Source organism: Lygodium microphyllum, chromosome 5 (assembly GCF_053477565.2).
Source record: "Lygodium microphyllum isolate KBCC chromosome 5, Lygodium_microphyllum_v1.1.10, whole genome shotgun sequence".
Taxonomy (NCBI): Eukaryota; Viridiplantae; Streptophyta; class Polypodiopsida; order Schizaeales; family Lygodiaceae; genus Lygodium; species Lygodium microphyllum.
The window spans coordinates 71906346-71934002 of record NC_141139.1 but is presented as its reverse complement, the minus strand read 5'-3'; the positions used below and the strand labels follow the sequence as shown (position 1 = coordinate 71934002).

General features: G+C 41.4%; 1 protein-coding gene across 1 annotated transcript in view; it reads left to right on the top strand.

Moving 5' to 3' along the window:
* The window catches only part of MEE49 (Ribosomal RNA processing Brix domain protein), a 60514-nt gene that overhangs the window by 19372 nt on the left and 13485 nt on the right, over positions 1–27657 (top strand). The window contains exons 3-8 of the mRNA XM_087677947.1: positions 11143–11238; positions 11350–11433; positions 11514–11583; positions 11872–11954; positions 12050–12129; positions 12233–12331. Coding sequence (XP_087534073.1) covers positions 11143–11238; positions 11350–11433; positions 11514–11583; positions 11872–11954; positions 12050–12129; positions 12233–12331 — 512 coding nt within the window. The remainder of the gene's footprint in view (positions 1–11142; positions 11239–11349; positions 11434–11513; positions 11584–11871; positions 11955–12049; positions 12130–12232; positions 12332–27657) is intronic.

Here is a 27657-nt window from a genome sequence, read left to right as displayed (position 1 = left end):
GGGGTCTTAGTTGGCATGCCTTATGCACAACCTTGGAGTTGGCAAGTAGTTAAATGTGTCTTTCGTTATCTCAAAGGCACTCAAACATTGGGCATTTTTTATCCTAAAGGCTCTACTCTTTGCTTGCATGCATTTATAGACAATGATTGGGCTGGTTGTTTTGACACAAGGGTGCTCACTAGTGGCGATCGTTTCATGCTTGGTGATTCATGCGTTTCTTGGCTGAGCAAGCAGTCTACAGTGGCCACATCTAGCTATGAAGTTGAATATAGGGCAGCATTTACAACTACATTGGAATGCGTATTACTCAGATGTCGTTTTGTAAATCTTAGTTTGGGACAACAATCACCCACTCCTATCTACATTAGACAGTCAGAGTGCCATGGCAATTGCGAGGAATCCGGTTTTTCATGCTCTTACTAAGCACATTGAGGTGCATTATCATTATGTCAGAGAGAGACTCCATGTAGGGTTGATTGACTTGGTTTATGTGCCTACCAAGGACAACTTGGCAAATGTGTTTACAAAATCTCTCTCTAGAGAGAAGCTCAAAGAATTTCACAAGGCTCTCGGCTTGATACCGTTTAGGGATTGATTTGCATATTCCTTATATACGTTTACATCATTCATTTGAGGGGGGTTTGTTATACTTATCGTGTTCCTTCTGTGTTGTGGTGTGGACACTCCCTTATCTCATGGGTACTTTTTAGCTTCTAGTTGGAGAAGGGTTTTTTTCCTATGTGAATACCTGTCAATGGGTGTGATACTTAGTACCTCAAGAATTATACTTTAATTCATTCTTACATAGTGGATGGGACCTTCCAACACTCTTCTCTCTTGCTGTTTTCTTGTTCATTGTGAGTGTGCACGTGCTGCTAAACCCTAACCTAACTCTCTCCGACATATTGGTAATGCGCCTCAAGGTGTTTCATGTGAGCTTGAAACGTAGAATTTCATGCTACTTCAATAGCACTATGATTGTTAGAAAGAATGGGCGTAGGACCCTCCAATGGTATATGTAGATCAACCAAGAATCTACGCAGCCATACACATTTCACTATTGTCATGAAGATTGCCTTGTACTCAGCCTCATAAGATGAGGTAGTCATTGTAGGTTGTTTCTTACTTAGCCATGAAATGCATGAACGGCTCAGAAAGAAACAATGTCCACTAGTAGACTGCCTAGTGTTTGAATTGCCGCGGAACCTGAATCACTATAAGCGTGCAAATGTTTCTCTCCCCCTTGGGAAATAATAATGCATGTGATTGAGTACCTTGCAAATATATGAACATCAATAGCTTGCCAATGTATGGTCCGTGGGTTTTGCATATACTTGCTCACTTGAGATACTGCATATTGAATGTCAAGGCATGTGATGCAAAGATGAATAAGATAGCCAACAGCTTGGCTATAAATTGCAACATCAGACATCTTTTCACCATCATGCATAGATAGCTTTAAGTTGGCTCCATAGGAGTGCATATAGGTTTGCAATCTCGCATGTCAAACCTTTTTAAAAGCTTGTCCACATATTATGACTATGATATGATGATGCGATGCCGATTTCAGGTGAATTGAATCCCCAAATGCTAGTATAGGCGGCCTATATTTTGTATATTAAATTCATGTTTCAATTCAGCCTTGAAATCTGCAATTTTGACCTCTTTAGGTCTAGTGAGTAGCATGCCATCCACATAAAGAATGATAATCAGCAAGTCCCCCCCTTCATTCTTACTATATAGAGTGGGAGCAATTGGACTAATTTTGAGCCCTTTACTGCCCAAGGAAGCATCAATTTTAGAGTACCATGTACGAGGAGCTTGTTTAAAACCATAGAGAGCTTTATGCAACTTGCAAACTATGTGCTCTTTTTCGTTAATAAAAAATAGTGGAGGTCGTGAAACATAAACATCCTCATGCAGATCCCTATTCAAAAATTCTAACTTTATGTTCAATTGATGTACTTTCTAGCCATAATTTGCAGCCATAGCAATTATACATCTCATTGTACACATATGGGATGTAGGAGCAAAGGTTTTCTCATAATCTATGCTCTTCTTTTGTCCATAGCCCCTTTACTACCAATTGTGCCTTGTACCTATCAATTGTGCTATCAACCTTGCATTTGAGTTTGAAAACCCATTTTATGCCAATAGCCTTCTTGCCAAGTGGTAAATCCACAGGATCCCATGTAGAGTTAGTGGCAATGGAGTCTAACTCTTTGTGCATGGCCTGCATCCAATGTACGTCTTGTTGAGCCTTGTCCAAGGAAGTAAGTTCATCATCATCTAACAATGAGCTCATGATCTTACTAAGCCTTGTCCAAGCTCTTTGTGCATGGCCTGCATCCAATGTACGTCTTGTTGAGCCTTGTCCAAGGAAGTAAGTTCATCATCATCTAACAATGAGCTCATGATCTTACTAAGCCTTGTCCAAGGAAGTAAGTTCATCATCATCTAACAGTGAGCTCATGATTATATGCTCATCATAATTAGGTACTTTCATAAAATTGGCCAAATGGAACCACACCGCCCCCTACCCCCCTCTCCCCCTGCCCCCTGCGGCCCCCCTGGGTATAATTTCTGCATGCCTGGCAGCCCTTCTAGTGCACTGAGTTAAGGGAGCATCCATTCTACTCTCTTGGAGAGTGTGTAACAGCCATCTAGGGACTGTTTTAGCTGCATTTATGCCAGCCCTTTCATGCTATACTACGTCTTCCATTGCATGAGGCAATCCAACATCAAGTGCTTGATGTTCAGGAGCATGTGGTGCAGCAACAACTTGCTGTAATATGTCTGTCTGGCTATTTACAGTAGGCAAAGAAATTGGTTAAAGATCCTAGAAGACATTACCAATGTCATAGATGGTAGGCATCTCAAACTAATTATGTGAAAATGCAGCATTTTCAGCAAATATAACATTCCAACCCACAAAAACTTTCTTTATTTGTGGATCATACAAGCGATAGTCCTTGCTCTTCAAATTGTAGCCAATAAGCATGCATTTTACAGCCTTGTCATCGAGCTTTTCATGAAGCTCTTTCGGAACATGTGCATATGCTATACATCCAAACACTTGAAAGTAGTCAACTTTGAGTTTCTTGCCATGCCAAATTTCAAACAGTGTGATTGTCTTTAGTATTTTGGTGGGTATATGATTCAAGACATGATTTACACTAAGGGCCTTCAAGCCAAAACTTGTGTGGCAGCCCCTTGCTTTTCAACATGCAATGAGGCATATCCAAAAGTGTTTGATTTTTCTTTTCAGCAATACCATTTTGCTAAGGTGTCATTCTAATATGGCTTGATGCATAATGCCATTTTCAAGCAAAAATGTCTTAAAAGCATGAGACATATATTTCTCCCCCTCTATCCATGTGAAGTATTGGCACCTTCAAGCTAGTTTCAGCTTCAAGCATTGCAACAAGATGTTTAAAATGCATTCATGATAGGGGACTATGTACAATGCTAGCTAAAGGCACAGAGGAACAAAGTTCGCAGGTGAGGGCTGGCACTATCAACACACATCCAAGCATGATTGGATAGTGTGGGGTGAGGGAGGGAGGCATACTCCCTCATAAACACATCAGTTTTTGCTTTCGGCCCGTACACCCATGTGTACCGAGAGTAGTCATCAATAAAAGTGACAAAATAAAGATGACCCCCAAGTACACATGTTCTCATAGGCCCACAAAGATCGGAGTGAATAAGTTGCATTTTCTGAACAACATCTACTGCACCATCCTTCTTGAAAGCAAACTTGTGCGTTTGGCCCAAAATACATCCCTCACATGCATGGGGAGATGGGGTCTTCATTGGAGGCAATGCATCTATCATCTGACACCATTGAAGGGTCACTAAATTGCCAAAACTGATATGGCCATAGCGAGCATGCCATAGCTCAGCATTCTATAGTGTGCGTGAAAGAGTATTGATTGAGAGAGCATCATGAGACCATCTATCATACGTATCTAATAAAAAGAGGCCCTTATATAGGGTGTCAGATAGCTTGAGTGCATAATCCATCTCTTTGTCTCTGACAATGCATTTGCCACTTCAAAGATGACCTAAAATCCATGCTTATTAAAAGTAGATATGGACACCAAATTTTTTATGATGCGAGGGACAAATAAAACATCTAGAAGCATGAAATTGGAACCATTTGTTGCGATAATCATGATTGAAACAATGCCACATATGTCATAACTGTTGCTGTTCGCACATGTAACACGCTTCGTTGCAGGGGCTGAATGCAAAGATGTGAAGAGACACTTCCTAGGAGTGATATGCTTGGACGCCCCACTGTCAAAATACCATGTATGCTGGATTTCAACAGCATTAAATGTTAAATTAGCCATTGAAGAATCAAATTTTATGTAAGAGATGCATAATCCTCCTCCACAAAGTTGGTTGAAGTATCATTATTAGAAGATTAGCTGGCTGATCTCTCTTGATAGCCAAACCGGAGTCATCTTTCTCTTTGGCCAATTTCTTCTTGCATTCATTAATATAATGACTAGGCTTTTTGCAATAGTGACATTTCCTCATTTTCTTGGACTTTTCTGTGTCTTGGGCAGTCTTATTTGATGGCTGTCTAACGTTAGCCTTTTGTTGATTTTTCACATTTTACTCGACTTTCCCTTTGCCTTTGTACTTTGAGAGCATAGCCACATCACCTAAATGCAATGCAACTTTCTTTTGAGTTTGTTCCTCTTGTAGCAAGAGGCTTTGCTATTCCACAAATGTAAGGGGCTGTTGCTCCCCTCTTAAAGACAACATCAATGAGGTGTGAAATCCAAGATATGACTCAAGAAGTGAGTTTAGTGTGACGTTGACCAATTTTGCATCCTCAATGACCTCATCAACATTAAGCAGCTGCTCACACAAATCCTAAATGTATGAGGTGATTTATTATATTGTCACCCTAATCCATGTTTACATTAGCCAGGTCTTTGCGGAGATAAGATATCTTGGCTTCATTAGATGTTGCAAACATACGCTCAAGTATATCCCAAGTAGCTTTTGAGGTTCTACAAGATCGAATGCATAGAATAATAGCCCTTTTCACTGACAAGACAATCAAAAATAGGGCACGTGCATCTTTTAAGTCTCACCTCCATTGATCCTCGGTAGGAGAGGGAGGGTTTGTTGCAACAACAACAATAGCAACAACCAATCATCTAGCATTATGCTGAGGTATTTGAGGTGCAAGATCTCTTGGTCACTGCTGATCACCAGTGAGATAGTCCCATAAATCCTTCGACACAAGAACGTTACGCACCATGAAATTCCATAGAGGGTAGTTGGTGCCATCAAACTTGTCCTCCTGAGTGAGAACACCAAGGATGTTACTTTGATCATTATGTCTATGACGTGCCATGCTGCCTATAATGCACAAAAATTAGTAACCAAATACTTCAAGCTGAAGTATAGAATGTATTCTTTTGAGTACCAAAAATCCCCACATGGGATTAGAATACAAGTACCAAACTGTCATAATTCTTGACAAATGTGCCCAATATTGCACAAATCAGCACTTAGCTTGCAAATCACAGCAATGCACTACCGTACGACACTTGCCTCGAAATGTGTGCCCAAAAAAACAATTTACAGCAATTTAATGTTGAATCTTACTAAATTTTATTGAAAATCCCCAAAATTTAATGCCAAATCTGATTGATGTGGCAAGTTAATGTTGTTGTACCACTTGTCGTCTGCCTTGGAATTCATGTCAAGGAAAAGCTCCAAATTTCTTTGCAAAATTTCAAAGAAATTGAAGGAATTTATGCCTATAGTTTGAAATATTGCCGATGTGTTACCTTGGGACGCGTGCCGTCACAATAACCAACAGTTGGAATCCGCCTCTAATGTGTGGTGGAGCCTTTAGACCAAAAGCCTCAAATTTGTTGCACAAATCTGGAAGAAATCGTGCAATGTCCGCTTGCTCGAGGTTGATTCGCACATTGGAAGTTGATTTGAGCGAAGCCCCAAATTTTGGATGTTTTTAGAAATTTGGGTGATCGTAATGGCAGCGATAATGGCTAGTACTCAGTTTATTGTAGGTGTTGGAGGTGTTGATGTTTGGTTTGATGGAGGAGGCGGAGGTTGTGTTGGTGTGAGCTGCAAGCAGCGTGGCATTGTGGATAGAGCGCAGCGGAGGGAGGTAGGTGAGAAGCAGGTGGTGCATACGGCGTGCCTCTAGGTGCAGTGGCAAACGTCAAGCTGTGGCAGACTAAGGTAGGCGAAGGTGGCGTTGCAAGTACTTTGGAGGTGCGAACTTGGAGTAGATGTAGGCGGTGTTGGCACTGGCCAGAGGGCAATGTAGGTGCAGCTAGAGGAGACAATGTCAGTAGTGGAGGAGGCAGTGGGTCATAGGATGGTGGTGGTGCTTGGAAAGGTGGCAGTGCACTGGCGAAGTAGGTGCCATTGGTGGCATAGAAGGCATAGGCAACATGATTGGGAGGCTAATGGTGCAGGCGGCTCAGGCCAAATGGTGGCGGTCTGCTGAAAACAGCAAGTACACAGTCTTGGATAGTTCTCTCCTTCCACACATGAACAAAGGCTGGTGACAACAAGACCTTGGGTAGAGCAGTATTGGTTGATGGTGGTCGAGCTAAACTTGCATAGAAGTTGCTTTGATACTAAATGTGAGAAATGCATCAGTTATGGAGGAGAGAGAAATGAGAGACAATGATTGTGAGTGAGCTGAAGCAAGAGAGTAGAGTGTACTTGCTGAATTGAAATATAGTTAAAGTACAACTTAGTTTAGGTCATAGGTTGACCTAACCGACCTTCCACCAACTAACTAGAATTAGGCTAAATTACTCTAGCCCTTAATGTCACTAGTTTAATGTCTAAAGACACTAGGTACACACACCCTACATTGACACTTTAACAAGTGTCCACACCACACGAATTACATGGGCAGTGCCAACAATTGAAAAATTCTAACAGGATGTAGGTACTTGATTGATGGACAACTCGAATTGTGATATCTGTTGGGAAGGGGTGTGGATAGTAGAGATTAGGGCATCAACAATATGTAATCATGGATGGGCTGCGTGGACATGCTACCTCCTATTTATAGATGAGTAGATCCTCCCAAATGAGGGTTTGGCTTATGGGACTATGAAAGCAGTCATTCAATGAAACTTTTAGCCATAAGCATGTTTTGGGCTTGTAATAAAGAGCTAATCAATATATAATGCAGTTTTAATCTCAACAAGGGGGGAATGCAGAAGATGGTTGGAAATGCTTGTGGTGGCTTGAGGCACCCTATGGAGAAGGGTTGAAAATATTGGAAACATGAGTAGAAGTAGGTGAGTACTCTCGCCTAGCTTGTTTTGATCCTTTATGTGAACTTGGCAGGGGGGATACTTGAATTGTGCTAGCCCTCTCATTTCTAGCTGGCAAAGAGTTGTGGTAGGAGCCCATGATCCATCGTACTAAACTCTTTGTCCATAGAATATGGGATTATTGATCGCTTCAGTCGCTTCAACTTGCATATGCTGCCTCATATTGGCAACCAAAGTTAGGAGATTGTCAAATAAGAGGAAGTCATCTTACTTTGTAGAATAGTGAGCTCTTGGTGAAGCAAGAAAACCTCCAAGCATGTTGCCTCCGCCGATGCTTGTATTGCCTCTGCTTAGATTGTGAGATTTGTGTACAAAGCATCTTTGTACAATGCAGCCATGGTTGGAAAAGGAATAATCTCTATAGATTGCTGTAGAGAAGAAACGACCTGTTGGTTAGTTTTTTTTTTTTTTTGGTTTTTTGGTGGGAGTCTTCAATGCAATCGCTCCTTGCACATGATAGAGAGTCGGCTTTGATACCATTTGTAAGACTCACAGTCGTAATACACAACTCAATAGAAGAAAAGAGAACCTAAGAAAGGCGGAAGAGATCCTCAAATCTTTATTACAGTAGTAGAATATAGATTTGTACAGTTATTGGTTCCACAAGCCTAAGCTCTATCCAGCACTTCGAATGTACAAAGTTGCGTGATTGTCCTATCCGCGACAGCTCTTCACTCTGTCTCGATCTACTTGATCAAGCCACAGACACTCTGGCTCGCCTCCATCTTGTGTGCACTTTAGTATGCAGGTAGTCTTACTCATGTCAGAAGTGGAGCAGCGGTGGAAGCATAAACATGTGCTGAAATAAACTGCTGAAACACAAGACAAAAAGAGAAAAGAAAAGAACACGATACAGATGAGAACTCAGATGTATGCACGGGAAATGGAATCCATATATCTGAACACGAGACAGTTGCATACAACAGTGAGTCACTGGCTGCGTGGGCACTGGCACTGGCTCCTCTCTCCACAGAGTCTACAGATAGTGAAGATGAAGTGACTGACTGAGGAGGAGCCACTGAGTATAAATAGGCTGAAAAAGTGGGGAGCAATAATGCTGGTCGGACAGCATTAAAGCTGGCCGACTGGTGCATAAAAATGCCCCAATGGCATAAAATGCCACACCAGAAAAATACCTAAAATACCTTAAAAAAATGCCCAACCCAGATCAAGCTCAGACTCACACATGAGCTGACAAATACTCTGCTAACACCCTCTCTCAGATCATGAGTGATTTGATACAATACAATAGTACAATGAAAAGGGATCAGAAACTATACAACATAGAACCACCAAGTAGAACCATGGATACCCAAGCAGTGGGTGATCAAGCCACCACCAAGGTGCCTCGGAGAGAACCTAATGTCGATGTCGATCGTACCAAACACCTGAAAATAGAGAAGATCATAGAATGTCTCTGTGTCCATCACCAATGTCTCGCAGGAGCATACAAGACCATCCTGTCAAAAATGCCTCTGAACATATGTGACCATGGAGTCCCTGCCTTTGGCCAGACCGCCAAAGTGTCCCCTCATGTGAGCTCCAGACGAAAGCCTCCCGCTCTCTGTGAGATAACCAGCTCAGCATGAACCTGGATGTCAATCCCAGCTCCAGGATTTGATTCCGCTAGACCGAAATCGATGCGTCAGGGATGTCCCTCTCTGGAACCTGTGCACCTGTATAAAAGTATAGATGAGGCGTGGCTGCCCCATTTGAACACCCGCTCACACTCCCTCTCTGGCACAAGAGAGTCGTGAGGGATGACCTCACCACCACCACTAGAAAGCAGCCGAGGAAGAGGCCACCAAGCCCTTCCCGCGATCCAAAGAAGAGGATCCCTTCCACGCCTTGGACTTCACCTTGGCCGGAGGATCAGAGTCGGAATCTGATGAAGGAGAGGACTCGTCGGTAGAGCCAGCATCCCGCTTCGTCTTCTGCTCCTTCTTCCTGGAAGCCGCTAACTTCTTGCAGTCCTTCCGCAAATGTCCCTTCTTGCCACAGTGGTAACACTGGGCCTTCGACTTCTTCTTCCCGTCACCCCTCTCTGAAGCTACATAAGCCTCACCTCCATAATGTGCCGGAAGCCGCCCCTGTAATCTCAAGGATGTCTCATGCTCAAGAAGCATCGAGGTCATATGTAACTTATCATCAGTGGAAGTGCACGGAGGAGCCATATGGAGAGGATAAGAAGAGAAGTAGAGAATAGATGGAATTGAGAGAGGAAACACAGCCAAAACACAAGCACAGACTACAAAAAATGAGAGTTCACATGCAAGATAACCCAAAATCTGATCAATAGAAGACAAAATCTGCTGTAGAAAGTCAAAAAATCAGTCAAAAACTGCCAAAAACAGCAAAAACGGCCTAAATTAACAGTCACCCAGCCACGAGAGACGCTGAATCAGCAAAACGCAGGCTGTAAACTGGAGAAAAACAGGTAGAAAACTGTCACCAGCAGCTGCAGATGAAAAACGCAGGCAGCAGAGGGTGCGTAGGCAGCAGAGGGTGCGGAGGCAGCAGGCAATGGCAAAACTGCAAAAAACGCAGGCTGAAAACAGCCCCAAAACAGGTCGCCTGGCTGCGACAGCAGTCGTCTGATCAGCAGGGGTACAAAACAGTCCTGAAATCAGCAAGAAAACACAGCAGAAACACAAATCCTGAAAACTGATACCATGTCAGAAGTGGAGCAGCGGTGGAAGCATAAACATGTGCTGAAATAAACTGCTGAAACACAAGACAAAAAGAGAAAAGAAAAGAACACGATACAGATGAGAACTCAGATGTATGCACGGGAAATGGAATCCATATATCTGAACACGAGACAGTTGCATACAACAGTGAGTCACTGGCTGCGTGGGCACTGGCACTGGCTACTCTCTCCACAGAGTCTACAGATGGTGAAGATGAAGTGACTGACTGAGGAGGAGCCACTGAGTATAAATAGGCTGAAAAAGTGGGGAGCAATAATGCTGGTCGGACAGCATTAAAGCTGGCCGACTGGTGCATAAAAATGCCCCAATGGCATAAAATGCCACACCAGAAAAATACCTAAAATACCTTAAAAAAATGCCCAACCCAGATCAAGCTCAGACTCACACATGAGCTGACAAATACTCTGCTAACAACTCACTGCTTCTTGCAACTGGGCACGAACAGAGTTTCTAAGAAGAAGATGTGAAAGCTGAACGCTACCAAGATGATCTCCATGGTGACTGCCATGAATGACTAATTGAAGACCAAGAGTGGCTTTAAATAGTCAAAAGCTCTTCAAACAAAGTACCAAGTAGATGAAACTTTTAGACTAATCACTAAGTCAGCCAAATCATTAAAAGCCCCCTTTTTGAACATTAAAATGACCATCTAGGGCCATTCTAAATGTCCATATTTTTGCTCAATGATGTAGAAATGTTTTAGGCCTCTCTCTTTTTTGAGTCTATATGACATTATGGCAGTCTTTTATCTTGAGTATTGATGCTGAAACCAAAAAGTCTTAAATAACATTCAAACTGGAAGAAACATTGAGAATGTTTTGTTCTTGGCAGTTCAATGGAATATTCTGTTGAATTGACAATGCTGTCTTTGTTGTTCAATTGTGTGTTGTAACTTTCTCTACAACTTAGTCTATGCTTTCTAAGTCTCTCTCTAATGTGCCAAAAAGACTTCAACCCACTTCAATAGTACTTTTGAGAATGTTTACCCTTGTAAGGCTAAAGAGAGAGTCAATGCTTTTTCATGGTAGGAGTACCTCATACAAATTACTTACATGTTATTTAGGTTTTGATGGCAGCTGCATGCTGAGGATGCGGCAGATGAATTTAGTGGCTACTTCAAGCATGAGGTTACACCAAAGATCTTAATCACCTCTTCTCGGTGGTGCTCAACGGTATGCTTTCTGGAATCTTTTGACAGCTGTATTAAACTTTGACTATGCTAATTTCATAGTTTCATTCATTTTCATAATAAGAAGAACTAGTTCTCATCTTTCTGTGTGCAGATTACAATCAAGTTTATTGCAGAGCTTTTGCGGGTTATTCCAAATGCTCACTATTACAAGAGGGGCTCCTATGAACTTAAGAAGGTCAGAAGAGGTTTTGCTGGCAGTGTGCCATCTTTCAATAGCATTGACTGCTCTTTTCATTGCAAACTTTGTTGCTGCAGATTGTGAAGTATGCTAAGAATCAGGACTTTACGGCTATTATAGTCATTCATGACAATCGTAAAGAGCCAAGTAAGTACTTACATGGTTGTGCAGTATCTTTGATGGGTTTAATGCACATTGTATATGGCATGTGTGACTTGGTAATTCATAACTACTGACAGCACTGAGCCTCTCAAGGTTTAATTGCTGGCTCACCATTCTGCATGGCTGGTAGAGATCAGTTTGCTTCCTTTTGGTTGGTTTGTGAAACGTCCAATTTTAGATGTGGTAAATTGTAGTGAGTGCTGATAGAATGTGAATACTCAGTTTGATCAAGGATGCCGCTGCACATTTAAGTTTGTATTTTGTTTTTGGCAGATGGAATGCTAGTAATCAGTTTGCCAGATGGCCCAACTGCACATTTCAAGCTTTCCAGCCTTGTGTTGAGCAAGAAAATTAAGGTGAGCAGAGTAGACGTAAGGGTCTCTGAAACTTACGTCAGATTGAGTTAATGCTCACACTTCAAAACTGTTAATATCTTGACCCTTCTTAATAGGGTCATGGAAAACCGACTAGCCATTTACCTGAATTGATATTAAATAATTTCACTACAAGGATTGGCCATAGGGTTGGGAGGTCAAATTTCTTGCCCTTTTCTTTTTTCTACTTTGGTTTGCACAGGATATTTTCTTTTCCCTGCTGTGTAAGGAGGGGCAAAATGTAACCTTGTATTATGCAGGATGTTAGCTTCCCTTTTTGCACAACTTCCCAATTTTCGTGGGAGACGTGCTGTCACTTTCCACAATCAACGCGATTTCATTTTCTTCCGACATCATAGGTATGTTAATGCCGCTTCTCATGAGTTCATTTTGGATGAGGTAGTTCAGTTTGAGGACATTAGTGTTGCTAGTTTGTTAAAAATGCAGACTCATCAACCATACGTGCAAAGGTTTTTAATTGATGGATGTACCAAGCAACCTTTCATTTAGTTGAAGTGAACCTGCTTACAACCATATACTGTGATTATTTCACAATGGAGTTTGTGACCAGATGGAATTGGATAACACAACTTAGCAATTAAGGAGAGGGAATGGGGGATGATCCAATGTTGTTTTGCCATGCACTGTAACCTGGGATGTGTTCCAAAACAGTAAATCTTCCTACTCCCATTCTTGACAGCCATTCATGTTCATGCATATTGCCATCCCATTACTTGTGGGGAATAAGATAGGGGAGAATGGGCTGGAAAGGTTGTAATGTATGGCTTAAACTTCTTGGCGTTGTCATCGCGTAGCAATCCCATGGGCCTGAGAGAGAGAGAGAGAGAGAGGGCACGGAAAAAAAAAAGAAAAAAGAGAGAGAGAGAGAGAGAGCTGTATTAACGTCTTCAAAAGGCCAAATCAGTCTATGAGACAACATAGATTCATTTGAAATTCAAGGAGCTATCATGTTCCACAAGTAGAATAAAGAAATTGTGATATGAAAGGAAACATCTAGCTAGGAAACAACAGATAATGGGAGATACTAAGAAAAGTGTTGGAAATAAAGGCCCCTCGAGCCTTTTATATGTGCTCGGGTGTGAAGACACCCTTAGCACACTTGTACTTTCATATGTATATCTATATAAAAACCTAAAGAGGTACACTCGTCATTGTACCCACAAGTCGTGCTCATTCTCCTCGCTACTTTACACTCTCTCTGCTGCTAGTAAGCACTGCGTGTCTCGATCCTCCTGCTCCCTCGGAGCTCAACAACTGGTATCAGAGCAAGCAAGGAGTGCACACTTCTCGAGACGTCAGGTGAGCAGGAGTCGCAGGCGAGCATGAGTCGTTGGTGGGCAATAGTCGGCAGATTTGATGAGCGGCAGACGACAATATGCAGTCGTCATTGTAGGGCACACGGCAGGTCGTGGATGCTAGAGAGTAGGCGATGGTTGTTGTCTTGCTACAGTCGACTGGAGAGTAGGCGACGCGACGGGCTGGTGATGTGATGACGATAGTCGACAAGAGCCACGCGTTGCGCAATGTCATGGCGGGACTAGCGGGGCATTGACGGACAGGATAGTTGCGGGCGGCGACTTGCATGGGGTCAACGGACCCCCCCCCCCCCCCCCTCCCCCCTTGCCTCTGACATTTGGGGCTTTTCATGTACATGCAAGAATTGGGCTGAAATTTACCCAATTTCTTGACATTGATGCACACACTTGAAGAATTTGGGGGTTTTGCTGAAATTGCTCTACTTTGGCAAAATTGGCCTATTCTATGCATGTCAGAATCAGTGCATATGTATGGTTGAGGCTTTGAGCACAAAAAATTTGGGGCTTTTGACCGTGCGTGTCAAATTTTGTGCCCGTGGGTGCATGTACAACAGAAATTGCAGCTAAAATTTGGGACTTATCATCATGTAATGTGATGTATATGCCCTTGAAACAGCTGTAATCAGTTGTGGAGTGTTGTAGCACGAGGTTGGGTACTTCTGAAAATTTACTTACAGATCTGAAATTTCTGCTTTTACGTGGTCATTTATTGCTGGTTGGTACTCTTTTGTACCTTGGTCACTTGTGTGATAGTTTGGGCCTGCATTTGCTGAAATTTTTGGTCACATTTGGGCTGAAAATCATGGCTGGCAGAAGTGACAATAGTAATCTCATGCACGTTAAGAAGCTTGAAGGAGCACATAACTTTGCAGTCTGGCAAAAACAATGCTATAATATCCTGTTGCAGAAGAAGCAGGCAAAGCCGATTAAGACCAAAGGGGCAAAGTCCGTAGACATGGAACAGGAAGATTGGGATGAGTTAAATGAGCTTGCACACTCAACCATCGAGCTATCGATTTTTAATGCCTTGCTATTTAACATTGAAGGGTTTGGATTCTGCCTATGCTATTATGGACATTAGAGTGTCGCAAGCAAAGTGTATTGGCTGAAAAAGCTTATGGATTTGCGTATCAAAGAGGATATAACAATGTCTACTCACTTGAGTGAGTTTAACTCCATTTTCAGCCAGCTGGTTGCCTTGAAGTTCTTGATTGATGAAGAATTTAAGGCTACGTTCTTGCTTTGCACTCTGCCAGAGAGTTGGGATACATTTAGGACTGCTATGAGCAATTCTAATGTGATTCTTTTGTATGCTGATGTAGAGAGTGCTCTACTCATGGAAAAAATGAATTGGCAGAACAATGCATCCAGTAAGTCTTCCAGTGTTTTGCATACTAGGGACAGATTACAGCAGAGAGGCAAATCTAATAGCAAGGGACGCAGTAAATTACGTGGCAAGGATGTTGAATGCCATCATTGTGGCAAGAAGGATTACTTCAAACGTGATTGCTACAAATGAAAGAAAGAAAAAGGAAAGGGCAAAAAGACAGATGATAGCAAGGAAGAGAAGAAAGAGAGTCAGCCTAAGAAGAGTAGTGTCACAATTGAAGAGATGAATATAGTCACTCAAAACAATGACAGTGGGAATGACGTATTCTTGGTCTCTTCACACTTTAGTACACATGCTTTACTTGCGGATATAGATGATGATATGCATACTTAGATTCTCGATTTAGGTGCTTCCTTTCATGTCACCCCTCATCGTGAGTGGTTCTCTGACTATGGAGGGGGTTGACATGGTGTTGTCCATCTTGGGGACAACTATGTATGTGACATTGCAGGTATTGGTAGTGTGTAGTTGCAGTTTCAGCATGGCTCTGTCTTCACACTTTAGCATGTACGGCATGTACCTCAGCTCAAGAAGAGCTTGATTAGCGCAGGGTAGCTAGATGACGATGGATTACATACCATCTTTGGTGATGGAAAATGGAATATCTGTAAGGGATCTAGAGTGTAAAAGTGATACCTTGTATCCCTTCCATGTATCTAGTGTGAGTGATCATGTTGTTGCCGTGATCGAGCAGCCAAGTGTTTCTTTGTGGCATGGCTGGTTGGGACACATGAGTCAAACTAGAATAAAAGTATTTTCTCGTTTGGATTACTTGCCTTGTTTTCGTTATGCTTATTTTGAGCATTGTGATCATTGTGTTTATGGTAAACATGCACAGACGTCTCATAAGAAGTCTCTTTCGTTGAAATCTTCTCCTTTAGAGTTAGTACATTCTAATGTATGTCAGATGTCAGAATTATCTTTAGGGAGAAAGAAATATTTTGTCACCTTTGTCGATAATGCTACACGGAAGGTATGGGTTTACCCTATTTGTAGCAAGGATGAAGTGCTTGACAAGTTTAAAAAATTATTGGCATTGGTTGAGAATCAGACTAATAAGACACTTAAGTGTCTTCGCTCTGACAATGGTGGGGAATATGTATCCAAGGCCTTTCAGGTATTTCATGACAGCAAAGGGATAAAGAGAGAGCTCACTACCCCTCATAATCCACCCCAAAGTGGAGTTGCAGAGCGTATGAATCGGACCATACAAGATAAGGTTTGTACGATACTGTCTCATGTTGCATTATCCCATGGTTTTTGGGCAGAGGCTGTTATGACAGCCGTACACTTGATTAATCAGTCACCAAACATGTCTTTGGGGGAGAGGGGGAGGGGGAGGGGGGAGAGTTCCCCAAGAAGCGTGGTCGAGCAAGCCACCTTCGTATGCACACTTGAAAGTGTTTGGCTGCAAAGCATTTATGCACATTCATAAAGAAAAACGCAGCAAACTTGAGCCAAAGTCCTGTAAATGCATTTTCCTAGGATATGGTGACGAGGGTGAAATGGGGTATAGATTATGGGATCCCAAGAAAAGGAAAGTAGTACGCAACAACGATGTTATCTTTCGGGAAGATCGTATGGATAAACAGCCCAAAAAGACTGAGGAGGTCCATAAGGTTGTATTTTGGGAAGAAATACCTTTTGGACAGCAAAATGTGCATACTGTACATCAGCAAATACCTGCTGTAAATGAACTTGTAAATGCATAAAATAATGCTGGAAATGATCAGTTAACTATTGCCCATAATAATGAACCACTAGATGTGCAGGAACAACCATAGGACAGCAAGCTGTTAATGCTGATTTGCAGGTTGAAATGCTAGGACAAGCAGCTGAAAATGGAAATTTGCAGGAATAACCAGCAAATAATGATCATTGGGTTAGGATATCATCTAGGGCTATTAGACAACTTGATAGATTTGTTCCTGGTGCAAACAATGTGGCTGATTATGTCATGTTGACAGATTGTGGTGAACCGTCTTGCTTCAAGGAAGCAATGGACAGACAGGACAGCAAGAAATGGTATAAAGCCATGTTGTCAAAGATGAAATCTCTTGAAAAAAATGGCACTTGGGAAGGGGAAAACAATTGGGGTTCCATTGCCTCCATATGTGAAACTTAGTGCAGAGAACAGCCCTATATCTGATGATGAGAAGGTTGAAATGGCCAAGATACCATATACTTCAGCTGTTGGTAGTTTGATGTATGCTATGGTTGCTACATGTCTTGACATTGCCTTTGTAGTGGAAGTGGTTAGCAGATACATGGCAAAGCTTGGTAAAAAGCATTGGGAAGCAGTGAAAGGTATTTTGAGATACCTCAAAGGCACAAAGGATTTGTGCATCTGCTTTGGAAAGCAGAATGCATCTGTCGTTGGCTTTACGGATGCAGACTATGCTAGTCATGCGGATTGTAGAAAGTCCACTTCTGGGTATGTGTTTACTTTCACAGGAGGAGTAGTCTCTTGGATCTCCAGGCTACAAAAGTGTGTTGCATTGTCTACTACAGAAGTAGAGTATGTGGTTGCTATTGAGGCATGCAAGGAGACTTTATGGCTTTTACGTCTGGTGGGAGAGCTTGGAATTACAGAGTTACATGTTTTTCATTGTGATAGTCAGAGTGTTATCATGCTAGCACGGAATCCCGTCTTCCATGCAAAGGCGAAGCACATACAGGTAAAGTACCACTTCATTAGAGATGTACTTGACAGCAAGAGCATTGAACTTGTCAAAGTGCACATAGATGATAATCCTACAAACCTTCTCAGGAAGAGTCTTCCAGCAGAGCGGTTTGTTCATTGTCGACAGATGATGGGAGTTGGATAGATATATGTATTTCAGCTTTGTACATACCTAGACTTAGCTGATTCTTTTCTCCTCTTAAGGCCACATTGCCTTTAGGTGGGAGGTTGTTGGGAATAAAGGGCCCTCGTGCTTTTTATATGTGCTCGGGTGTGAACATACCCTTAGCACACTTGTACTTTCATATATATATCTATCTAAAAACCTAAAGATGTACACTTGTCATTGTACCGACAAGTCATGCTCACTCTCCTCGCTATTCTACACTTTGTCTCTCTCTCTGTTGCTAGCAAGCATTGCGTGTCTCGATCTTTGTGAGAGAGGATGGCAGGATCGAAGCTCAGCATAGAAAACAATAGATAGTAGAGAGTGAAGCACGATACCCAATGCAATAGACTCAAAGAGAGTAAACTGAAAGTACAAGGTACAACCCTTAAACCTTGGGTTGTAGGGGGTGTTCACACTTGAACACGGTAAGTACCCGTAATTGTGTGTCATAAGCACATACGAAATAATACCATAAGTCTAGGGGAAAAAATCTCTCCTACTGAGAGTAAAAAGTGTCCCAGTGTCCTACTGATCACCGACACTCCTATGTGAGTGTAGGCGTAAGTGAGGCGTGAGTGAAATAGCCAACAAACCCCACTGGAGTGAAGAGTGATCAAGAGTACAAGGATCATCCGCTACCAAAGGAGATCAAATTTAAAGCATGGCGAAATGCTTCAAATTTTTCAGGAGGAAGAGCTTTGGTGAAGATGTCTGCCACATTATTGGTGGTAGGACAATAGACAAGGTTGATATCACCTGCATGTAGCCTCTCTCTGACAAAGTGATAATGTATCTCAATGTGTTTCATGCATGAAACACTGGGTTCCGTGCCACTGCAATGGCACTCTGACTGTCAGTGAACAAAGCAGTAGGCTTCGTAACAGATGCATCTAGATCAGCTAGCAAGCATCTAATCCATACGCATTCAACTGTGGTAGTGAAAGCTGCCTTGTATTCAACTTCACGTGATGATGTGGCAACAGTGGACTGTTTCTTGCTAAGCCAAGATATGCAAGACGAGCCAAGAAGAAACAATTGCCACTAGTGGAGTGACGTGAATCATAATCACCAGCCCAATCAGAATCACTGTAAGCATGTAACTGCAGTGGTCCCTCCTTGGCATAAAGCAATCCAAGAGATCTAATACCCTGCAAGTAATGGAAGACACGCTTAACAGCTTGCCAATGTGACATGCGTGGCTGATGTATATATCTGCTCAGGACTGAAACTGCAAATTGTATGTCTGGCCGAGTATTGCATAAGTAAATAAGACATTCAACTGTTAGAGCATATGTGTGTATATAAAAAAAATCACTATCATCATGTAATGACAGCTTTAGTCCAGGTTCCATTGGTGTACAAACTGACTTACAATCCTGTAAGCCAAACTTCTCAAGAAGTTTACCAATGTATCTTGACTGTGATAACCCAATACCTCTAGCATCATATATGAATTGAATGCCCAAGTAATAATGCAAATACCCCAAGTTTGACATGTCAAAAGTTTGCTGCAAATTTTGTTTGAATGTTGAAATCTGATCAGCATGTGTCCGTGTAAGCAAGAGATCATCAACATAAAGACAAATGATTAGCATGGATCCCCCCTCTTTACATACTTAAAGGGTAGACTCAGATGAGTTATTTATGAACTTTGGCTAAGCAAGAAAGCATCTATCTTTGCATACCAAGCTCTAGGAGCTTGTTTCAAACCATACAAAGCTTTTTTCAGCTTGCAAACCAAGTGTTCCAAGCCCTCAACTGCAAAACCAATGGGCTGTTGTACATATACTTCCTCATGAAGTTCCCCATGTAAAAATGCAGTTTTAATATCCAATTGATGCACAGTCCATCCATAATGAGCAGCTAAAGCAACCATAGACCTGATGGTCGTCATACGAGAAGTAGGAGCAAATGTCTCCTCATAGTCTATGCCCTTCTTCTGTGCATAGCCTTTGGCTACAAGCCTTGCCTTGTATTTGTCAATGGATCCATCTGCATTCCATTTCAGCTTGTAGACCCATTTTGTTCCAATGGCTTTCTTCCCAAATGGCAAAGATACCAAATCCCATGTTTGATTCTTAGTAATAGAATCCAATTCAGCTTTTATTGCTGCCATCCTATGCACACTCTATTGTGCATCCTCAAAACATTTAAGCTCCTCATCATCAAGGGTGGTTGCTACCATAACGAAGTCCATGGTATGTGCAGTATCATGCATATGAGCTTGCCTTCTAGTACGACCAGCCATGGGTGCATCTAGTTGACTATCTTTCATAGTCTGTAAATACCATCTAGGCATTTGTCTTGCCTCCTGAGTGTGCATAAGCTCTTGCTGAATTTCAGTTTCAGCACTTTGCTGAATATTCAGATCAGCCAATGGCTGATTTTCTGCTTTTTCCAAAGGACATTGAGTTTACTTGTTGAAACTCCAGTTGAATCACCAAATGTAATGGGCAGCAGTCCTTCAAATACACCACGGACAGCCTAATATGTGTCTAAACCAGCCAGGAACAATTCTGATTTTTCATCAAATAATACATCCCTACTAACAAACACCTTTTTAGAAACAGGATCATAGAGTCTGTAGCCTTTGCTTTCACTGCTATAACCCACAAAAATGCATTTAATAGCCTTGTTATCCAACTTTTTTTCGAGTACCTTTGGAATATGTGCATATGCAAGGTACCCAAAGGTACGAAAGTGTCCAACAGAAGGTTTCCGGCTATTCCAAGCCTCAAAAGGTGTAATTTTCTTCAAAGTTTTGGTGGGGCATCTGTTCAAAACATGGCAAGTACACATGACTGCTTCCATCCAAAAACTGTGAGGCAAGCACACATGACTGCTTCCATCCAAAAACTGTGAGGCAAGCTCTTTGCCTTCAGCATACATCTAGCCATCTCCATGAGTGACTGATTCTTCCTCTCTGCAACCCCATTCTACTGTGGAGTATAAGGAGTAGTGTACTGATGGACAATGCCGTTCTGCTTTAAAAACAAAAAAGAATTTAGTATAGAGGACATGTATTCCCCCCCTCGGTCCGAATGGAGAGTCTTAATTTTACAACGAGACTGGTTTTCAACAAGTGTAATAAAAGCCAAGAATGCATCATATACTTCTGACTTTTTGACCAAAGAGTAGACCCAACAAAATCAAGTAAAGTCATCAATAAAAGTCACAAAATAGTAACATCCTCCCAATGACTTTGTTTGCATAGGCCCATATACATCTGAATGCACTAACTGCAACTTGGATGTTGCTCTAAAAGCAACATCATGGGGAAACAAAAAAGGGATGCATTTTTCCCAAAATACATCCTTCGCACAAGTACTCAGGAGGTCTCTCCAATAGAGGTAATCCATCTAGCATCCACATACGTTGTAAGAGCATCAAGCTGCCAAAGTTCACATGCCCCATCCTAGCATGTTATAACTCTGTCTGTATCATAGCAGGAGTAAGAGTGGATGTCAAAAACGCTGACTGATCAACTAAAAGAGCATTCAACTTGTATATCCCATGACATAAAGTGCCTGTCAAGACCAATGTCATGTGTTCTTTGTCTCTCACCGTGCATCTGTCATCATCGAATGTGACCTGCAATCCACAACATGCCAAAGAAGAAATAGAGAGCAAATTCTTCTTTATGCTTGGCACAAACAAAGCGTCCTGTAGGCGGAGAATAGAGCCATCAATGGCTGTGAGCACTATCTCCCCAATACCTTTAACAAGGTATGATGCATTGTTGGCACACTGTACAGACTTGCCAACTGGAGCAGCACTAATAGAAGCAAATAAATCTCTGCGAGATGTAATATGCCTAGAAGCACCACTATAAAAAAACCAAGTGCTTGCATTCTCAGTAGAGCTAAATGCTCGATTTGCCCAAGAGGTGCCATAACTGCATGTGTAAAAACAGTAGTCTCTATCTGTAACAAAGGACGCGGACTCAGTAGCAGTGGAAGGAGCATCAGAAATAGACATTCCTGACTCCTCCTTCTCCTTGGCGATTCGCTTCTTGCACTCAGTGATGTAGTCGCCTAGCTTCTTACAGTAATGGCATTTGCCCTTTTTGGCTTGTGTGTCCCCTTGTTTTTTACTTGCCTGCGATGTGCCAAAAGTCCCAGAACTTTACGGAGCATTCTTCACTTGGTTGCCTTTGCCCTTCCGTCTAGCCATAAAAGCCTACTCAAAGGCTATAGCATCCACACCACTATTTCTTCTTGTTTTCTCCTCCTCTAGAAGCAAACTGGCTAATTGAAGAAAAGTGATTGGCTACTCAGAAATTCTCATGGTGAGGTTTAAGGCCGTATGAAAAGCAAAGTACGAAGGAGATAATGAGTTCAAAGTGGTAGATATCATCTGTGCATCCGAATAGTACTCATCAAGATTCATGAGTTGCTCTCGCAAGTCTTGAATTTTGTTTAAGTGATCCTGAATAGAATCACCTTCATCCATTTTCAATGTCTCTAGCTCTTTCTTTAAGAAAGGGATGCGAGTCTCATTCTTGCCTACAAATATCTGCTCCAAAGTTAGCCTAGCTTCTCATGAAGAAGTTGCTGAACGAATGTGGGGGATGATTGACCACTGAATTGCCAATGCAATCAGTGACAAAGTGTGACATTAATGTGATATTAAAAGTGATATTTAATGTCACATTAAGGTCATAAGTGTGGAATGTGACATTAAAATGAATATTTAATGTTACATTAAGGTAAATTTAGGGGAACATGCACGAGAAAGACCGTCCGGGCTCTTGGGCGCCCGAACGGGGTCAAGGGGAGCCTAGAGAGTAAGGGAGTCCAGAAATAGTAGGACTCCAGCAAGTTGACGGCTGGAAAAGAGATAAGCTTGAAGGCCAGCACTTATCTAGGCGTGGCTGGGAGGTGAAGAACACTCGTGCTTCCATCAGTCTCAAGAAATCTGTTCCCATAATCTAACATTGGTATCAGAGCCGGTAGCCGTAAGGATTCCTGAAGGTCTCAACAGAAGAGCAGTGACGAATGTGAATGGAAGTCAGTCGTGAAGAAAAACGGAAGCCAGAAGCGTTCCGTCCCGTCGCGTCTTCACGGCACTTAATTCCTGACGGTCACGCGATCTGACGGAGTACTTCCGCCCTGCCCCGTCACATAAGAAAACCGTCACGCGATCCGACGGAGTACTTCCGCCCTGCCCCGTCACATAAGAAAACGGGCCGTGAAGAAAAAAATAAAAAAGAGAAGCCACGTCACGTCACATTAATGTGACCATTTCGTACCGAGCAGAGAAGGATACGTCACATTAAGGGTGACCCGTTTCGTGACGGGCAAGGAAAAGAAAAGAAAAAAAAAAAACGTAAGGACCAAGGTCGCGAAGACCAACCAGACCAGCGTGAAGACCAACCAGACCAGGCGTGCAGCCGTCAGCATCCGCGAGGACCAGAAGTGGAGCTGCCAGTATCAGATTGCTTTGACGGATAGGACTGCTCCTGAGGCGGATAAGACTGCGATTGCTGTGAGACAGGCAGAAAACTTCATATACAACTGAAGCTACAGCCTTCATACAATTGAAGTCACAGTCTGCCATTAAAATCAGGGAAGTATTTTATCTTGTATGCAAATTTCTTATTTTTGCTTTCCAATTCCAGTGTATTAATAGTAGAAAAAGGGAAAGAAAGGGTAATGAAAAGTCCTAGTTCCGGGGATCAACCTATGGTAGATCCCCATGAACCAGACATACAAGAAGAACAATGGGAAGAATTTTTTGCCACAAGAGAGCAATTTGATGATCTTTCTGCTCGTGTGCAAACTCAGGGGGTTCAAATGGAGTTTTTAACTCAAACACTTACTGAAATAAAATCTCAACTAACTTTATTGTTGGAAAGAGATAAGAATAAGATAGAAATCTCGGATGTCCCATCTTCATCGAAAGATTTAGATGTGACTATGCGAGATCCTAAGGAACCCCAAACCTACCATAAATTGAGGGATAATCCGGTTTTAAAGGATATGAAACCACCTCAATTTTACGGGGAGGAAAAAGATAGGAATAAAGATACAATCTTTAATTTCCTCCAAAAATGGGAAGATTTACATAAATTAAAAAACACCCCACCACATCTCCAAGCATTGGAGGCCAGTTTAACTTTGGGGCCCAAAGCATATAAGTGGTGGCGAACTTTAAAGGAGGCGAATAAAATACCTGAAACTTGGGCTCAATTTGAATCCGTCTTTTTAAAAGAATTTCTTCCTGAAAATGAAATGGAAAGAAATTGGGAAGATTGGGATTATGTCAGACAAAAGGGACGACCCCTACTGACATATCTGGAGGAATATCGTGAGATAATCCTCAAACTGGAAGGAATTGATGAATTCCAAAAAACAAGAGGATTCATTAGGGGACTGGATAAAGCCTGTAAAAAGGAAGTAAAACGGAGTTTACCTAAGACGCTTGAAGAGGCAATTAAATTTGCATTAATTTATGAAGATAGTACGCGTCCAAGTACACTCACCAGTCTCACTGATATGGAGCCCAAGTCTAAGGAATTAGAAACCTCAAAATTTGTGGGCAAATTTAAAAGAAAAATGCCATTTTTCAAAGGTAAAAAACAACCCTTTGAAAAGAAACCATGTATGAGGCCAAAGCTAAGTCCTGATGACTTTGATAAGGCCAAAAAACAAAAATTGTGTTTTAATTGCCTATCTCCTAACCATGCTGCTTGGAATTGCCCTCAAAAGAAAAAGGGGGAAGACAAAGAAAAGGACAAGGGCAAGGGAAAAGGAAAACAAATCCATGTAGTGCAGACCTTAGAATTAAAGGGCCATGAAAAGTATAAATCTTTAGAGGTCTTGCACATGGATGTACAACATAAGTGTTGTATGTCAACTTCTTTGTGGCAGCCTACCTTTGGGCCACATGATTTACTTAGATTACATGGATTGATAGCTAGAAAACGGGTTAGAGTCATGATTGATGACTCTACCACACATAATTTTATAAATTATGCAATTGTCAAAAAATTGAAACTTCCCCAACAAAACAGTGAGCATCAATACGTTGTGCGTATGATGCAAGGCCAAGACAATAAAATATGGGATACAATGGTATCCAATTTGGAAATCGAGATTCAAGGATATAAAGATAAGCTTGATTTCCAAAATAATGAACATGGAAAGAGCTGACATTGCTCTAGGGAGGGAGTGGCTATGGGGATTGGAACCATCCTTGAAACGTAGTTATCACCATAATACACTGGAATTTGAAAGGGATGGTAAGACTTTTGTCATTCAAGGTGAACATGAAGTATCTGATAATCCTTTGCTGTGTTCTACTGAAGTTCAGAAGCTGATAAAGAAGGAAGTTTGTGAGGTATATATGCTATGGTCTTTTCCTGTACAAAATACTTTTACTTCCTGTAATATAAAGCAACAATTTTCTTATGTTTGCGAATTGAATGTAAATAATGAATTGAACAGTTTGTTAGATGATTTTAAAGATGTGTTTCCTTCTGATTTACCTAGTGGCCTTCCACCAGATAGGGGTGAAATAAATCACCCAATTGATATAAATAAGGATACACATCCAATTTCAAAACCACCATATAGGTTAAGTGAAACACAGCATCAAGAAGTTGAGAGACAAATTAAGGATTACCTGGATAAAGGATTTATTCAACCTAGTAATTCACCTTGGGCTTCACCAATTTTATTGGTAAAGAAAAAAGATGGTTCTATGCGACTTTGTGTTGACTATAGAGCACTTAATAAAATAACGGTGAAGAATAAATTTCCTATGCCCAGAATGAAAGATCTTTTTGATCAATTGCAAGGGGCAAAATTCTTCACAAAGATAGACTTAAGATCAGGTTATCACCAAATAAGAATTAAGGCACAAGATATTTCCAAAACGGCATTTCGTACTAGATACGGGCATTATGGTTTTTTAGTGATGCCTTTTGGTCTCACTAATGTACCAGCTACTTTTATGAAGCTGATTAATTGTGTTTTACGGCTCTATCTAGGACATTTTGTAGTAGTCTTTTTGGATGATATCTTGATCTTTAGTAAATCAAGAGAAGAACATTTGGAACACTTATTATTAGTATTCCAACTGTTAAGAACACATTCCCTTTATGCGAAGAAAACTAAATGTGAATTCTTTGCACAAGAGGTCAAATATTTAGTGCATATAATCTCGAAAGAGGGAATCAACATGGATCCAGAAAAAGTAAGGGCAATTATTGAATGGCCACCTCCACGGAGCCTGGAAGAGCTGCAGATCTTCCTAGGTTTATCTGGATTTTATCGTAGATTCATTCGAGATTATGCCAAAATAGTTGTTCCAATGACATACCAACTTAAAGGGAAAGGGAAAAGTTTTAATTGGGGAATAGACCAAAAGGAAAGTTTTCAAAAACTTAAGGTAGCTATTGCTACAGCTCCAGTATTATTAATAGTGGATCCCAATAAACCATTTGTGGTTGAAGCTGATGCCAGTGACAAGGCAATAGGCGCAGTCTTATTACAAGAAGGTCGACCAGTTGCTTTTGAAAGCAAGAAATTAGATCGTGCAAAGCAGAATTATTCTGTTTATGAGAGGGAGCTGTATGCAATAGTACATGCAATGAAGAAATGGAGGCATTATTTGTATGGTGCCAAACTTTTGATTTTATCGGATCATGAAAGCATTAAATGGCTTAATGATCAACCAGATTTACATGGGCGTAAAGCCAGATGGGCCGAACTCCTCCAAGAGTTCGACTATGAAATAAGATATAGAAAAGGAAAGTATAATATAGTAGCTGATGCACTCAGCAGAATGCCCATCATTAATGAATTGAGTTTTACTCAGTTCACTTCCAGCTTGCTTGAATCTTTAAAAGGGAAATGCCAGGTTGATCCGGCATATTCCAACATATGGGAAGCAATAAAAAATAGGGATCCAAATGAAAGTGCTTCTACTGAGGAAGGAATATCTGAGGATGTTCAACTAGGAAATGGAGCATCAGGGGTTGCTCAAACTGGATTCAAGTGGAAGAATTTTACCATTGATAATGGTTATTTACTCTACAAGGGTAGGGTATGTGTCCCGAAAGATATAGAAATAAGGCGCCAGATACTTTTTTAGTGTCATGATACCCCTAGTGCGGGACATCCAGGAGTTAATAAGACTTATAGTCTTATTAAAAGGCAGTTCTATTGGCCTGGAATGAATAAGGACGTCCTTGACTATGTGGTCAAATGTAATAAATGCCAGGTTAATAAAGCTGAAAAATTAAAAATGGGAGGACTTCTCCATCCATTAGAAATTCCTTCGGGAAAATGGGAGAGTATCTCCGTGGATTTTATTGTTGCTCTACCTAGAACACAGAGGGGGCACGACTCTGTGTGGGTAATTGTGGATAGGTTAACCAAAATGGCTAGGTTTATTCCAACTTCAACTGATGTTAAAACACCAGAATTGGCTAGATTGTTCGTAGAGAACATATACCGATTGTATGGCCTTCCGGCAAATATAGTTTCTGATCGGGATAGAAAATTTGATAGCCATTTTTGGCGTGCGGTATTTAGGAATTGGATACTAAACTTAGCATGAGTACGGCGGATCATCCGCAAACAGATGGGCAAACTGAAAGGGTTAACCAAATTCTTGAAGATATGCTTAGGGCATATGTAAGCAAAAGGCAAACTAATTGGGAAGAGTATTTACCGATAGCAGAGTTTGCATATAACAGTGCCAAACACTCTTCCACTGGATATAGTCCATTTATGTTGATGTATGGGTTTCAGCCCAGAGCTCCTTTTGCAGTAGGACTGCATAAGGAAAAGGTTCAGGCAGCTAAAGACTTTTTGGAGGATATGAATAATATGTTAAAATTTGCTCAAGAAAATATTAAAAAGGCTCAAAGTCGAGCTAGAGCATATGCAGATCCTCACTGAAGAGACATCTCCTTTGAAGAAGGAGAATTGGTCTATCTTAAGGTACCTGAACAAACTAAAACTATGAAAAAGGGACATTGTCCAGAGCTTTCACCAAGGTATTGTGGTCCTTTCATAATACTTAAAAGGGTGGGAGAATTGGCTTACAAGCTCCAACTACCTGCTGGTAGTAAAATACATCCAGTTTTTCATGTA